At 48.6% G+C, this 16,918-nt stretch overlaps 2 protein-coding genes across 6 annotated transcripts in view; both read right to left on the bottom strand.

Annotated features, from left to right (window-relative positions):
- The window catches only part of LOC111844374 (uncharacterized), a 111,558-nt gene that overhangs the window by 38,032 nt on the left and 56,608 nt on the right, over positions 1–16,918 (bottom strand). For 2 of the 5 annotated variants that reach the window (XM_072710925.1, XM_072710924.1), the window contains exon 13: positions 7,484–7,657. The exons of 1 other annotated variant lie outside the window; for it this stretch is intronic. In XM_072710925.1, coding sequence (XP_072567026.1) covers positions 7,484–7,657 — 174 coding nt within the window. Of the gene's footprint in view, positions 1–2,903; positions 3,622–5,458; positions 5,506–6,463; positions 6,638–6,933; positions 7,658–16,918 lie in introns of those variants that run through there. 2 more of the 5 variants (XM_072710926.1, XM_072710928.1) reach the window with 2 other exon arrangements.
- Positions 7,816–16,267, bottom strand: LOC140588791 (protein NLRC3-like). Its single transcript, XM_072710958.1, has 4 exons — positions 14,469–16,267; positions 14,093–14,266; positions 9,383–9,556; positions 7,816–8,267 (listed from the first exon to the last, which is right to left on the bottom strand). Exons 1-4 carry the CDS (start codon positions 16,163–16,165, stop codon positions 8,090–8,092), a joined length of 2,223 nt encoding a protein of 740 aa, XP_072567059.1. The 5' UTR covers positions 16,166–16,267; the 3' UTR covers positions 7,816–8,089.

Raw genomic sequence — 16,918 nt, 5'->3', positions numbered from 1 at the left:
TAAGCTTTAAAAATGCCCATTTTTGGCCTAAAGTATTTCTATTGTTGCAGGATTTTTTAGTGACAGGTTTTTTCCTTTCCCATTTTTAGGTTTTAAAATGATCTGAATGAGGTAAGTTTGTTTATTTTTAAATTGTTTAAAGTTATTTTGAACTTTGCAGCTTTCTGATGCTTTCAGGGAGATGGGGGACATGGGTGGAGCCCTTGGGACAGCGTCGGTGGCATGGGCCAGATAGCTTTAGACTTAGAGTATGAGGTCAGGGGAGGAGGTTTAGGGTTAGGGAAGGTGGTTTTATGGTTATGGTTATGAGATGAGGTTAGGAACCCCAGAACCTGTGACCCTAGTGTCCTAGGGCCACAGTAATGTACGGGCCACTCTGGGTCTATCCGTGCATCCACCCGCTTACACGCACGCGGTCATTCCTTTAATTAGGGCTTGTTTTTAGCAGGGGTGATGAAGAGATGGACGGCCAAGGAAAATCCAGGACACCAGGACCGTCCGGAGGAACAGCAGGAGGAGCGACAACGCCATCAGGTAGGTATTTGCCCTTGAACCTGACTTTTACTTGTCATCTGTCCCTTATCTAAGTTCCACAGTGTTGGACCCATCAACAATGCTGGCCTATGGGAATAAGGCATCCCACCGTGGCATCGTACCCCCCCGGATAGAGGTACCTCATAATGCCCAGGACCCCCCCAAGGTCAATCCACATCAATCCTGGACGAATTAATAAAGACTAAACTTCATCTCACCAGCACTGTGTCCCGCTTCCCTCCTCTATGGAGGCTTGATGGATATGGGGGTTACACAGTGGGGGATCGATATATAAATAAAGTGGTAAAGGCCAAAGTCAGTTACGGTAGCCTTAGGGTTAGGGGGGACTTAGGATTAGGGACCCAACTAACTAGCCTTAGGGTCATGCGGTACTTAGGGTTAGGGAAGGGGGCCCCATCCAGGATCCCAGCTGAAACCAGGGTCGCCGTTGTGCACGGGCCTGCCCGTCATGGTCGGGCACCCACCTAATGGCATCCCCAACCATTGTCATCACTGCTGAATATTGTGTGGCCTGAATGAGTCGACCGGGCCTTTATCCGTGGTGTAAATAAGCCTGCGGGGCCTCAAACACGGAGTGGCTGAGATGAGCCTAACACCAAGGACCTACATTAAAAGTTAAAGGGCCAGGGACATCCAATGATGTTCAACCTGAAAGTCCCCAATCCAAGCCGTAACTAGGGCGCAATACAATCCACATCCATCCTGGTTTCCAAGCACCGCAAAATAGCATGGGCTGGGTTAGGCCAGTCTGAGGTCACACATAGATCTCATACATCCATATATTTGCAGTGTAACTTGCCAATCATCTGTTATTATTATTATTATTGAAATTATTATTGTTATTAGTAATAATAATAATAACAATAATAATAATAATTTCCCTTTGGGATAAATAAAGTATTTTTGAACTGAACTGGGATTTTAGTTCCTTCACCTTTCTCTTTCTCAGCTCGCTTTTCGGAGGGAAGTTAATGTCGTAGTTTTTATGAACAGTCCGAAAATGCCGCTCCACATTTCCCTTCTTCGGAATAGCAGCGGCAGACTGACAGATGAGGCAAATGCACTTCGAATATGACATTGTGGAAAAAAAACAGTCCCCCCCGCATTCCGTATGGAAGTGGTAGGTTTTTGGCTTCTTAATTGGTCCAGCTCCCCAATTAATTTTTATACCCATTCTTAAGTTTAGTAGAAATAAATGGGAGGCTAACTAGGCGACTCGGCCGCTTGCTTGTTGGAGTTTGGCAGCAGCTGGCGCGGTTGAACGCGTCATCCATCCTCTATTTTTTATGCCATACGATCTACCCAGACTACCTTTGCGATCGACCAGTAAGGGGGGTAAGAGTGCCTGTCCAACGGGGGCGTAACCAGACCTTTCACAGTGGGGTGGGGGTGGCGAGAGTGGGCGGGCACTGGCCCCTTCTGTCCGACGGGGGCGTAACCAGACCTATCACAGTGGGGTGGGGGTGGCGAGAGTGGGCGGGCACCGGCCCCTTCTGTCCGACGGGGGCGTAACCAGACCTATCACAGTGGGGTGGGGGTGGCGAGAGTGGGCGGGCACCGGCCCCTTCTGTCCGACGGGGGAGTAACCAGACCTTTCACAGTGGGGTGGGGGTGGCGAGAGTGGGCGGGCACCGGCCCCTTCTGTCCGACGGGGGAGTAACCAGACCTTTCACAGTGGGGTGGGGGTGGCGAGAGTGGGCGGGCACCGGCCCCTTCTGCCCGACGGGGGCGTAACCAGACCTATCACAGTGGGGTGGGGGTGGCGAGAGTGGGCGGGCACCGGCCCCTTCTGTCCGACGGGGGAGTAACCAGACCGTTCACAGTGGGGTGGGGGTGGCGAGAGTGGGCGGGCACCGGCCCCTTCTGCCCGACGGGGGCGTAACCAGACCTTTAACAGTGGGGTGGTAGTGGTGAGAGTGGGTGAACACCGGCCCCTTCTGGCCGACAGGGGTGTAACCAGACCTTTCACAGTGAGTTGGGTTATTACTTGATGAAAACAAATTTCATTATTTAATCAAATAAATTAATAACAATTTTATTTACTTTAATCCACTGAACCAGGGCAGTAACTGGATATTATTATATTTTCCAATGATTTTTGTTTCTGTCATGTCTCCACTTAAAAGGTTATTGTTTACACTGATTTACTCTAATTGTGTCAGTAGTAAAGTGAATTTATTTAATTTAATCCACCAGACTGTGGTGTCATTATGTTACTCAGTTATGCTTTGGGTGACGCTGAAGCAGGACATTAATAGGACAGAACAGAAAGCCTTTATTGTCATTGTACAGAGAGGAAATACAGTAAATAGGCATAAATATATAAATGTACATACTGTATACAGGGGAGGGGGAAAGCCCCCCATCAGGATTACATTTAGTTACATTTTAGTCAGAGAGAAAAACTATAAAACTATTTTTCATGTTTATTCAGCTCACTGAACACAGGTATTTATTTTAGTCAAACATACATTTCAGAGTGAAAATGATTATAAAGGTTAAAAAGCAGAGATTTTACCTTTTTGCCAGGAGAACCAGCAACACGTCACAGTGACACTGAGGAGTTTATATAAACCCGAAACCCTGGATAGAGGAGCTCAGTGAATGAGGAGGTGAATCTGTACAGGGGGGTCAGTCCATCAGAGGAGACTCTGTAGAAGGACAGAGCACCAGCCCCCCAGTCCAGATGCACTCCTACTCTGCGGGAGCCTGAGGGCTCTTTGGGTATGAGAGTCTGTTTCTTATTGTGCCAGACAGAGTATCTGTTAGGATAACAGTACAGACTCCATGACTTGTCATTGTGTCCAAGCAGACAGTCATAACTCTCTCCTTTCCTCCTGATCCCTTTATAAGTCACTCCTATCCCAGCTCCACGTCCATCCCACTCAGCCTCCCAGTAACAGCGGCCAGTCAGACTCTCTCTGCACAGAACTTGGGGGCAGATGTCAAATCTCTCTGGATGATCAGGATATGGCTGCTCTGCCCCCCATGTCGCCTTCCTGTTCCCCCCTGACAGAGACAGGCTTCTGTTTGCTGTGTTGGGGTCCAGCGTCAGCGGGCAGGAGTCTGTAGGCAGGAGGGAGAATTATTAATATCATCAGGCAGCCTGTACTTTGTTTCTGTACAATATAAAAACAGCACAGCTTCCCCGAACGAAGCGGGAAATGAAGTTTATGAAATAGCTCAGGAAATGTCGGACGGCGCGCGACGCGGGCGGGAAGAGCTGCCAAAATGCGGCGCGAGCTAAACTAACAGCTTAATTACGGGTAAATAAAATTACACAGCAGCGACATTCATCAGACACATTCATCACAAGCATATTTACCACAAAACGGCACCAAATATTAATACTAAAAGTCAGTGTCTTTCCTTTTAACCGCTAAATCCGGCGCGTGCGGCGCCTTGCTGCTCTCCGTCTTTCTACAGGGAGTTTACCTTTGAAAATGGCCATCAATAACAGAATATTTAAGTAATATTATTACATATTTAAAGTGATATTCAATAAAGGTTTGGACCTGGATTCTGATACAAACTTCCGAAGACTAATCTGGTCGGAATGCATTTCACATGCATCGGCTTATTTCCGTGAAGCGTGTCAGACTGTATCTGCTGATCAGGGAGAAACACTGCGGTGTCAAGCGGGGCGGAATAGGTGCCGCGCAAAGTCGGCAAACTAATGATAATACCGTTTACAAACCATCAATAAAAGCGGATTAAACTACACAGATCGTGCATCATGAAAAACAGAAAGGTTATCTCATTAATTCAGAAAAACAGGATGATTGTTACATTAATTTGGAAAAGCAGAATTGACTGTTTTTCCGATTAATGCAATACGCTTCCATATTGAACCGCTTACCGCGCGTGAGACTCTAGATGCGGCGCCGCTGCCCCGAGGCGTGAGCCCCGCATCTCGCGCAGGCACGTGGCCGCGCTAATCTGTTAACATGGGCGCCGAGATGAAACTCGACATTTTCCGCCGCACATCCATTGTGTCCCGGCCGCAAATCTCTTTTAGCACCGTGGTTTGGGAAATCTTATTAATCATAAGCAAAGCCCTACATGATTGGCTGCCTCATTAATGTTTATGAGAGGGGCACTACCTGATTGGCCAGTGAACATCGACACGTGCTGGCTGTTTTTTCTGCCTAAGGCGGGGCTGCCCAAATCCAGTCCTGGGGGGCCGGCGCCCAGTGTAGCTTAGTTCTTTCCCTGTCCCACCATAAATGATTCAGCTCAAATGCTGTGTGGTAATTAGCACAAGCAGTTGAATCCGGGGTGTTAAATGAGGGGAAACCCCAAAAATGTGCAGGGCTCTGGCCCTCCAGACCTGGATTTGGCCACCCCTGGTCTAAGGCATTCACTGCCCAATCAGGAATATACTCTCATGAATATTAAGGAGTGTTCCAGAACCACCCTGTAAAAATGCAAATTCACATTTTGCACATGAGAAGAGAGTCCAGGATCACTGCCTATAGGTGCCGTCTTAGGACAATACTAACGAATCTCACACAGAAAACACACACACTCACCGCATGTGCAAAAAGAACAAATGCAAAGGATTCTTTTTTTTTATTAAAGATATACAACTACATCAGAATATATTTTAACCATGTTACACTCCCACACAAACACAAAGATGATATGAGCAGCTATAAAAGTATTTGTAAAAAATATTTTTAAAAACGATTAAATGAATTGATAGTGTTTTTGGTGATGATTTTGATGTTTTATTTCTCCCATTTGGATGTTGTCTAAAATGACACACAGAAACTCACCTAAACACAAACATGGAAATCCATCTACACACAGTGCAAAAAGCCACTCATCACAACAATAGTGTGAATACAACCATAACATAGTATTAATGGTATTATTAATAAAAACATGCAAACACACTTACATTTCTGTAAGCCTGGTCTGGTCCTGCACTCTCCACTGTGGTCCACACTATAGGAGAAGCAGAATGACATAGTGCTGCTTTATCCATTTATTTATTGGTGCCTCTTCTTCACATACTGTCAGGGTCGGCCTCCAGCTGTGGTCCTTCCGTGCCCCTTCCCCGTTTGACCAGCAGGTGGTGCTGGTTATCCCGTCCATACGTCAGTCCTTGTTTCTCCCCTGTCTCTTGTCTGGTCTCGTGGCTCAATGTATTAAGCATGTGCTGTCTATTTGCCCCTCGGTCCTGAGTTCCCTCTTGTTGGGAGTTCGAATCCCGCCTCCTCTGTTTTTGAATTTTGCTCCCTAGTGTTTCATTTGAGTTTCTTTAGTTCTTGTGTCTGATTTTGTAGTTGGTTTCGGTTTTGTTCCTTGTGCCCCTGCTTGTGTCTTTACCTGTTTAATTCCCTAGTGTTGGTTTCTGTTTCCTTGATTAATTCTTAGTTTCCCTGATTGTTAGTGTCTGAGTTAATTGGTTTCACCTGTGTCCTGTTTCCCTAGTCTTTGTTAATCAGCCTCACCTGCCCTGTGTTAGTCATTACCCCTGTAGTATATTAGTTCCTGCCTTTGTTCTGTTCCCCGCTGGTTCATCGCATCGTGTCTGGACTATTGTCTCTGAGGTCTACACTCGTCTATGGTTTGTCTAAGTCATCTATGCCCTTGTCTAGTCTTGTCTCTGGTTTTCCCTTGATTGTAGTTTACCTTAGTGTCGTGCTAGTTAGTTTTCCTTGTGTGTTTTAGTCTAGTAAATTCCTCCCTGTTTTAGTTTTGACCTCTCGTGGTCTTTTTGGGTTTCTTGTGTTTTTGTTGTCTTTGTTTAATAAACCCCTCTATTGTTCCTGGAGCCGCAAGTGGGTCGTCCGCCCCTTATTTGTGCATCATGCCCCGTTCCCGTTCCCGAGATGCCCGCAACCTTGACACATACATGCATAAGTATCTCTAGCGTGTCAGACACACACTCTGTACTCACTTCAGCTTCTCCAGTTTACAGCTGGAATCCTCCAGTACAGCAGAGAGCAGCTTCACTCCTGAGTCTCCTGGGTGATTGTAGCTCAGATCCAGCTCTCTCAGGTGTGAGGGGTTTGACCTCAGAGCTGAAGCCAGGGAGGAACAGCCTTCTTCTGTGACTCTACAGCCTGACAGCCTGCAGAGAGACAGACAAAAACTCCCCAATAAATAAGATCACCTCACCATTACAAGCATTACGTATAAGTAAAAGTTACTGCTGTAATAAATATTTCAATAATCACGTGTGGACGCCCTCCCACGCACAGACACTCTCCTACGCGCGCGCCTTGCCGCCCTCGTACGCACAGACACTCTCCTACGCGCGCGCCTTGCCGCCCTCGTACGCACAGACACTCTCCTACGCGCGCGCCTTGCCGCCCTCGTACGCACAGACACTCTCCTACGCGTGCGTCTTGCCACCCTCGTACACGCGCACGCCATAAAATTCATTGAGGCCCCATCTGAGCTCAATTAAACCAGAAAGAGAACTGAGTCCCCTTTCAAATGAACTCGCATTGTGAACACAAAGAGAACTGAGTCCCCTTTCAAATGAACTCGCATTGTGAACACAAAGAGAACTGAGTCCCCTTTCAAATGAACTCGCATTGTGAACACAAAAAGAACTGAGTCCCCTTTCAAATGAACTCGCATTGTGAACACAAAAAGAACTGAGTCCCCTTTCAAATGAACTCGCATTGTGAACACAAAAAGAACTGAGTCCCCTTTCAAATGAACTCGCATTGTGAACACAAAAAGAACTGAGTCCCCTTTCAAATGAACTCGCATTGTGAACACAAAAAGAACTGACTTCCCTTCCTGTTGGTCCACTTTTGGGACCACTTCTAGAGGTCTGAGTTTGGTTCCTTTAAAGAAGACTATATGTGAAAACACCCTTAGATACTCCTGCTTTATTTTGAAATCATTAGTTATTTTCCACCTTAGTATCTCCAGCATACAGTGTGAAATACCCAGCAATACTCACCTCAGTATCTCCAGCTTACAGTGTGAATCCTCCAGTCCTGCAGAGAGCAGCTTCACTCCTGAATCCTGCAGGTCATTGTCACTCAGGTCCAGCTCTCTCAGAGGTGAGGAGTTTGATCTGAGAGCTGAAGCCAGCGCCTCACAGCATTTCTCTGTGAGTTCACACTGGCCCACCCTTAAAAAAAAATGTAACACTTTTAAATTCACTTTTTACACTGCAGCACTCTATTCAAATGAGACTAGAGGCCATGACATAATAGATTTTCAGAAAACAATTAAATTACTAAAAATCATTTTAACAATCATTCCGATTCCATTATATTTTTGTCCATTACAAGTTAAAATCAGCATGTTTAACTGTAACAGAACCGTTAACTTTGCCAACCAACACAAATGTTTTGCATGGATTATATGGTTGAATGGATGTTTCCTGCTTCACTGCTTAATTATTTCTAACATGGATCGAGGGCTGAGAAAATTGTGGGATATAAGGAAGTAGGAGAAGAAAACAGAAGCTGTTTGTGTTTGTTTATTATGTAACTGCTGAAATGCATTGTGGGTTTTCTTGGTGTCCAGTTTCTTTTTTGTAAAAATGCATATTCTGTACTCACTTCAGCTTCTCCAGTTTACAGCTGGGATCAACCAGTACAGCAGAGAGCAGCTTCACTCCTGAGTCTCCTGGGTGATTGTAGCTCAGATCCATCTCTCTCAGGTGTGAGGGGTTTGACCTCAGAGCTGAAGCCAGGGAGGAACAGCCTTCTTCTGTAACTCCACAAACTGACAGCCTACATAGAGACAGACAGAAACTCCCCAGTGAATTTCACCTCACCATTACAGGGATTAAATAAATGTGACTGCTCCAATAAATATTTCGAGACATACAGTTTAGCACAGGGGTCGGGAACCTATGGCTCACGAGCCAGATAATGCATAACGTACAAGGGTCGTTGTGAGGTCAGGAAGTAAACTTTCCTCTTTTAAATCAAGTAGTCAGCTAGCTAATTGCAGAAACCCTTTTATCGAAGAAAAAAAAGATGAGGAGTATCGTACTTTTCAGCAGGAATGGACAGAGGAATCGCCTTTGTGGAGAGAGTAGGTTCTGCATTGTGTCTAATATGCAATGATAAAATTGCATCGATGAAACGGTCAAATATAAAGCGGCACTTCGACACACGTCATACTACATTTGCATCGAAATATCCTGCGGGGGACAGCAGGAAGGAAGCATGTCAAGAGCTACTGTGCAGAGTGCAAGCTACTCAGCAGCAACTCCGTGTTTGGACCTAACAAGGTGACTGGAATTCGGCTAGATTTGCTGGTGCTTTAGCAATTGTGAGAAACGGAAAGCCATTCACAGATGGGGAGTATTAATGGTAAGAAGTACTTTATTCATCATTGGTTAGCAACAGCATAACAACGTTATTAAAAAGAATTCAGAGACTTATTGTACTTTAAAAGTGTTGGTCTTACATAAAATTCTCACATTTATTTGTATTTAGTTTTAATCATATTGTATGGCTCTCACGGAATTACATTTTAAAATATGTGGCGTTCATGGCTCTCTCAGCCAAAAAGGTTCCCGGCCCCTGGTTTAGTGTCTAAGAGAAAGCAGGCCCCCTCCTCCCTTTCCCTTAGCTAATTAGCTATTCCTTAGCTAATACCCAGTAATACTGACATCAGTATCTCCAGTTTGCAGTGTGGAATACCCAGTAATACTGACATCAGTATCTCCAGTTTACAGTGTGGAATACCCAGTAATACTGACATCAGTATCTCCAGTTTACAGTGTGGAATACCCAGTAATACTGACCTCAGTATCTCCAGTTTGCAGTGTGGAATGCCCAGTAATACTGACCTCAGTATCTCCAGTTTACAGTGTGGAATACCCAGTAATACTGACCTCAGTATCTCCAGTTTACAGTGTGAATCCCCCAGTCCAGCAGAGAGCAGCTTCACTCCTGAATCCTGCAGGTCATTGTTGCTCAGGTCCAGCTCTCTCAGGGGTGAGGGGTTTGACCTCAGAGCTGAATCCAGGGAAGAACAGCCTCCTTCTTTGACACTACAGCCTGCCAGCCTGCAGAAAGGAAATCAAAACATTGTTTTCTACAGCCGTCTATTTGCATGTAAGACCAGCAGCAATGGTCAGCTCTCAGGGGTTTAGCGGCTGCTTGTCTGCAAAGATATAACACAGTGATCCTACACGACTCACTGAAGCTCACCTTTTAATCTGACATCCTGAACTCTAACACAGTGATCCTACACGACTCACTGAAGCTCACCTTTAAATCTGACATCCTGAACTGTAACACAGTGATCCTACACGACTCACTGAAGCTCACCTTTTAATCTGACATTCCTGAAGTCACTGTGAATTAACGGCCATAAATGGGCATTTCATTTCCAAACCAAACCATCATCATCTCCTCCTTGGATTGCCACCTTATCGTGGTGGAGGGGTTTGCGTGCCTCCGTGAACCTGGGGGCTAGGTTGTCGGGGGCAATAGCCCCTGGTAGGGTCTCCCAAGGCAAAAAGGTCCCAGGGGAGGGGCCAGACAAAGAGCAATCCAAAAGAACCCCATGAAAAAGTTTAAAAGCAAAGTCCCGTTTCACTCGCCCGGACTAGGGTCACCGGGGCCCCACCCTGGAGCCAGGCCTGGGGGAGGGGCCCGTTGGCGAGCGCCTGGTGGACGGGCCTTGGCCCGTGGGGCCCGGCCGGGCACAGCCCGAAAGAGGCACACGGGACTGTCCCCAGGTGGGCCCACCACCCACAAGGGGAATGTCAGGGGTTCGGTGCATTGTGGATCGGGTGGCGGCCAAGGGAGGCCCTGGCGGTCCGATCCCCGGCTGACAAAACTGGCTTTCGGGACATGGAATGTCACCTCTCTGGTGGGGAAGGAGCCTGAGCTTGTGCGTGAGGTTGAGAGGTATCGACTAGATATAGTCGGGCTCACCTCAACGCATAGCTTGGGTTCTGGAACCAATCTCCTGGAGAGGGGCTGGACGCTCTTTTACTCTGGAGTTGCGGCGGGTGAGCGACGCCGGGCTGGGGTGGGGCTATTGGTGGCCCCACAGCTCGGTGCATTAACACCGGAGTTTACCCCGGTGAACGAGAGGGCTGTTTCCCTGCGCCTTCGGGTCGGGGATAGGTCTCTGACTGTCATCTGCGCTTATGCGCCGAATGTCAGTTCGGAGTACCCGGCCTTCTTGGATTCCCTTAGCGGTATGCTATTTGGCGTGCCGCGGGGGGATTCCATCGTTTTGCTGGGGGACTTCAACGCTCACGTGGGCAATGACAGTGTGACCTGGAAGGGGGTGATTGGGAGGAACGGCCTCCCTGATCTGAATCCGAGTGGTGTTCTGTTGTTGGACTTCTGTGCAATGCATGGTTTGTCCATAACGAACACCATGTTCGAGCATAAGGGTGTCCATAAGTGGACATGGTACGAACATGCCCGGGGCTACAGGTCGATGATCGATTTTATAATCGTATCAACTGATCTGCGGCCCTCCGTCTTGGACACTCGGGTAAAGAGAGGGGCAGAGCTGTCAACTGATCACCACCTGGTGATGAGTTGGCTCAGGTGGCAGGGGAGGAAGCCGGTCAGACCTGGTAGGCCCAAGCGCATAGTGAGGGTCTGCTGGGAACGTCTGGCAGAGGCTCCTGTTCGCTGGAGCTTTAACTCGTGCCTCCGGCAGAATTCCGACTGCATGCCGGGGGAGGTAGGGGACATTGAGTCTGAATGGACACTGTTCCGGACCTCCATTGTGGAAGCGGCCGTACGGAGCTGTGGCTGCAGGGTGGTCGGTGCCTGTCGTGGCGGTAACCCCCGTACCCGATGGTGGACACCAGAGGTGAGGGGGGCCGTGAAGCTGAAGAAGGAGGCTTACCGGGAATTATTAGCCCGGGGGTCTCCGGAGGCAGCTGACGGGTACCGGCGGGCCAGGCGGAACGCGGCTCGGGCGGTCGCAGAAACAAAAACCCGGACGTGGGAGGAGTTCGGTGAGGCCATGGAAAGTGACTTTCGGTCGGCCTCAAAAAGGTTCTGGCAAACCATACGGAGTATCAGGAGGGGGAAGCAGCTCCTGGTTCCTACTATTTATAGTGGGGGGGGGGGGGCTGTTGACCTCACCTGGGGACATCATCCGGAGGTGGAAGGAATAATTTGAGGACCTCCTCAACCCTGCCTCAGATACATCTACGCATACTGCCTTTGAGACATCTGAGGGCACAGAGCCCGAGGGTGCTTGGGGGGGCTTGCCCATCACTGAGGCTGAGGTGGCCGGGGTGGTTAAACAACTCCGTGGTGGCTGGGCCCCGGGGGTGGACGAGATCCGCCCGGAGTACCTGAAGGCTCTAGATGTTGTGGGGCTGTCGTGGCTGACACGCCTTCTCAACAGTGCGTGGAGGTCAGGGACAGTGCCGCTGGATTGGCAGACCGGGGTGGTGGTCCCCTTATTTAAGAAAGGGGACCGGAGGGTGTGTTCCAACTACAGGGGAATCACACTTCTCAGCCTCCCTGGGAAAGTCTATTCCGGGGTACTGGAGAGGAGGGTGAGATCGATAGTTGAATCTCGGATTCAGGAGGAACAATGCGGTTTTCGTCCTGATCGTGGAACGCTGGACCAGCTTTATACCCTTGCAAGGGTACTGGAGGGGGCCTGGGAGTTTGCCTATCCAGTCTACATGTGTTTTGTGGATTTGGAAAAGGCTTACGACCGGGTTCCCCGAGGTGCTCTGTGGGGGGTGCTTCGAGAGTATGGGATCCGGGGTCCACTGTTGTGGGCGATCCGGTCCCTGTACGAACGGAGCAGAAGCTTGGTCCGCATTGCCGGCAATAAGTCGGACATGTTCCAGGTGCGTGTTGGGCTCCGCCAGGGCTGCCCTTTGTCATCGGTCCTGTTTATCATATTTATGGACAGGATTTCTAGGCGCAGCCAAGGCGTCGAGGGTGTCCAGTTTGGTGACCTCAGGATTGCCTCGCTGCTTTTTGCAGACGATGTCGTCCTGCTGGCTTCATCTGCTGATGATCTCCAGCAGGCACTGGGGCGGTTCGCAGCCCAGTGCGAAGTGGCAGGGATGAGGATTAGCACCTCCAAGTCCGAGACCATGGTTCTCAGGCGGAAACGGGTGGTTTGCCCTCTTCGGGTTGGGGAAGACGTACTGCCTCAAGTGGAGGAGTTTAAGTATCTCGGGGTCTTGTTCTCGAGTGAGGGTAGGCGAGATCGGGAGCTGGATAGACGGATCGGAGCGGGGTCTGCAGTTCTGCAGGCGCTTAACCGGTCCCTCGTGGCTAAGAAAGAACTGAGCCAAAAAGCCAAGCTCTCGATCTATTGGCCCATCTTTGTCCCTACCCTCACCTATGGTCATGAGCTATGGGTAATGACCGAAAGAACGAGATCGCGAATACAAGCAGCCGAAATGAGGTTTCTCCGCAGGGTGTCTGGGCTCTCCCTTAGGGATAGGGTGAGAAGTTCGGATATCCGGGAGGGCCTCAGAGTAGAACCGCTGCTTCTTCACGTTGAAAGGAGCCAGTAGAGGTGGTTTGGACATCTGGTGCGGATGCCTCCTGGGCGGCTACCCGGAGAGGTTTTCCGTGCATGTCCTACAGGGAGGAGGCCCCGGGGCAGGCCCAGGACTCGCTGGAGGGATTATATCTCTCGGCTGGCCAGGGAACGCCTCGGTGTCCCCCCCGAGGAGCTGGTGGGGTTAGCTGGGGAGAGGGAGGTCTGGGTGCCTCTACTGAAGCTGCTACCCCCGCGACCCGAACCCCGGACAAGCGGCAGATGATGGATGGATGGATGGACCATCATCATGATGGTGCACCTGTGACCCCCAGACACTGGCTGCTCTGCGTCACCCTGCCTTCCGCTCCTTTTGTTCCGTTTTCTCTCCTCCCCCCTCACTTGTGACCCCCAGAAACCGGCTGCTCCGCGTCACCCTGCCTTCCGCTCCTTTTGTTCCGTTTTCTCTCCTCCCACCTTCCCTGTGACCCCCAGACACCGGCTGCTCCGCGTCACCCTGCCTTCCGCTCCTTTTGTTCCGTTTTTTTTCTCCTCCCCCCTCACCTGTGACCCCCAGACACCGGCTGCTCCGCGTCACCCTTCCTTTCCGCTCCTTTTGTTCCGTTTTCTCTCCTCCCACCTTCCCTGTGACCCCCAGACACCGGCTGCTCCGCGTCACCCTGCCTTCCGCTCCTTTTGTTCCATTTTCTCTCCTCCCCCCTCGCCTGTGACCCCCAGAAACCGGCTGCTCCGCGTCACCCTGCCTTCCGCTCCTTTTGTTCCATTTTCTCTCCTCCCCCCTCGCCTGTGACCCCCAGACACCGGCTGCTCCGCGTCACCCTGCCTTCCGCTCCTTTTGTTCCGTTTTCTCTCCTCCCATCTCGCCTGTGACCCCCAGACACCGGCTGCTCCGCGTCACCCTGCCTTCCGCTCCTTTTGTTCCGTATTCTCTCCTCCCACCTCGCCTGGGAATAGACAGCGGTGTCTCCCTCACGCCTCCCGTCTCTCACACCCAGTGACGTCGACTCGGAATGAGGACGCTGCTGACTGCCACCAGCCGCCCCAAACTTTCCTCTTCCTGCTGTCATTTTTATTTTTTAATACTGACCTCAGTATCTCCAGTTTACAGTGTGAATCCCTCAATGCAGCAGAGAGCAGCTTCACTCCTGAATCCTGCAGGTCATTGTCACTCAGGTCCAGCTTTCTCAGGGGTGAGGAGTTTGATCTTAATGCTGAAGCCAACACTTCACAGTTTTCAACGTTGAGATCACAGCTGTTCAGCCTGGAACAGAAAACACTTTAAGACAGACATATACACATCCTACACTTTAGTAAAATGCAAAACATTGCAATAAGCATGTTCATACAGGGACCATGCACCCCAGTTATTAATCCATAAAGAAACTGTATGTTTGATATATTTCAAACAATGTTAATGTATTACTGCCAGACCAGACATGATTTCCCATCTCCACATCACTTACAGAGCCGTCCTGGAGTTCTTGACCACAGGCAGCAGCCTGCAGTGCTCTTTATCCCATCTGCTGTATTTCTTCAGATCAAACACATCCAGCTCCTCATCTGACATCAGCATCACAAAGGCCAGAGCTGAGTACTGTGCAGGTGAGAGGTCTTCTGCTGAAAGGTTTCCTGAATTCAGGTATCTTTGTACCTCCTCTACTAGAGAATTGTCACCCAACTCAATCAGACAGTGGAACAGGTTGATGGTCCTTTCTGGAGATAAATTATCCTCTATTTTGTCCTTGATGTATTGCACTGTTTCCCCAATGTTATGTGAGCTGGTTCTTGTCTCTCCCAGTAGCCTTTGTAACAGAGTCTTACTGGAGTCTGTTGAGAGGCCCAGGAGGAAGCGGAGATAGAGGTCCAAGTGTCCATTCTTGCTCTCTAATGCCTGATCCACTGCAGTCATCAGTAGGTCAGCTGATGACTTTGACAGAAACACATATAAAGCAGCGAGATACTCCTGGATGCTCAGATGCACAAAGCAGTACACCTTATCCCGATACAACCCATACTCCTCTTTAATGACTTCTGTACACACTCCAGAATAAACTGAAGCTTCAGTGACATCAATGTCATTCTCCATCAGATCTTGTTCATAAAATATGAGATTCCCTTTCTCAAGGTTGTCAAAAGCCAGTTTACCAAGTTTAAAAAGGCTGTTCCATTCCTTAAGCTTGGTTTCATAGTTTTTCATATACTTGCCATTTTTTAAACCTGTCTGAAAGATCAGGAAGTGTGTGTACATTTCAGTCAGAGTCCTTGGAATTTCTCCACTGTCAGACTCACTAAAAAGACTCTCAAGAACAGTGGCTGAAATACAGCAGAACACAGGTATGTGGCACATGATGAAGAGGCTCCTTGATACTTTCACATGTGTGATAATCCTGCTGGTCAGACTCTGATCACTAAATCTCCTCCTGAAATACTCCTCCTTCTGGGCATCACTGAACCCTCGTATCTCTGTCACCCGGTAGACACAATCAGGAGGTATCTGATTGGCTGCTGCTGGCCGGGAGGTTATCCAGAGGAGAGCGGATGGAAGCAGATCCCCCTTAATGAGGTTAGTCAACAGCACATCCAGTGACATTTTCTTTGTTACATCAGACCAGCTCTCATTGTTCTGAAAATCTAGTGGAAGTTGACACTCATCCAAACCATCAAAGATGAACAAGACTTTGTACTTAAACAGCTCAGTGGATTCAAGTGATTTCAGTTCTGGGACAAAGCGGTGAAGCAGTTCAATCAGACTGTATTCATCCTTAATCAAATTCAGGTTCCGGAAAGGAAGAGCAAATATGAAGTGAATTTCCTGATTTGCTTTTCCTTCCGCCCAGTCGAGAATAAATTTCTGCACAGAGACTGTTTTCCCGATACCTGCCACCCCTTTAGTGAGTACAGTTCTGATAGGTGTCTCACGCCCACATAAGGGTTTAAATATATCGTTGCACTTGACTGTAGTATCTTCTGTTCGCCTTTTCCTGGATGCTGTTTCAATCTGTCTCACTTCATGTTCATCATTGAGTCCTCCAGTCCCACCTTTAGTTATGTAGAGTTCTGTGTAAATCTCACTGAGAAGTGTTGGCTGTCCTCCCTTAGCTTTCCCTTCAAATACACACTCAAATTTCTGCTTCAGGTTACTTTTCATCGTGCTGGACATGAGCTCCCCTGAAGAAAAATGAGAGGAAAATTCTCAACATGATCCTGACCAGTGTGGTAGGAGGATTAAAACACACAACATTAATCCCAACATGACGACCTTAACCCTACCCAACCCTAACCTTAACCATAAGTTACCAAACAAAATAGGAGATTTTTGGCATGTTTAGTTTTTTGATTGCATTCACCGATGTTAGTGGGGACCTGAGAAATGGTCCCCACATCGAAAAAATAACAGGGCATTTTTGTTGGGATACCTAATCCCCCCCCCACACACAAACACCTTTTACTATTTTATTGTGTTAAAATTAAGCTTTAAATTTCACATCCTACATATTCTTACTGAAGCCCCAGATATCTGAACAGCAGTTCCGGTCCTAGCTGATGTGGAGCCCTAGGAGAGCATCACCACCGGCGCCCCCTGCTTGAGGCAAAGTGAAACTGGCTGGCGAGTCGGCGCCCCCTCAGAAGGTGGTGCCCTAGGCGGCCGCCTATGTCGCCTATAGGTCTGACCGGCCGTGGCTGGGGTGGCATTAAACCCGGCCAATAACAGCACCTAAGCCAGATTATAACTTTCTAAACACAAAGTAAACAGCAAGAGAAATTACAGCTGGCTGGCATTCATGCACAAAACCTCATTCAATGAGCACGTCGCTCACATGATAATGCTGTTTGCTGTGCATATAAGACTAATCAGTAATAAAAATGCAAAGGTTTTAAACTATTAGTTAAAAAGGGGGATGGGAACAGAAAA

Source organism: Paramormyrops kingsleyae, chromosome 4, assembly GCF_048594095.1.
Source record: "Paramormyrops kingsleyae isolate MSU_618 chromosome 4, PKINGS_0.4, whole genome shotgun sequence".
NCBI lineage: Eukaryota > Metazoa > Chordata > Actinopteri > Osteoglossiformes > Mormyridae > Paramormyrops > Paramormyrops kingsleyae.
This window is presented reverse-complemented; position numbering and strand designations above follow the sequence as displayed.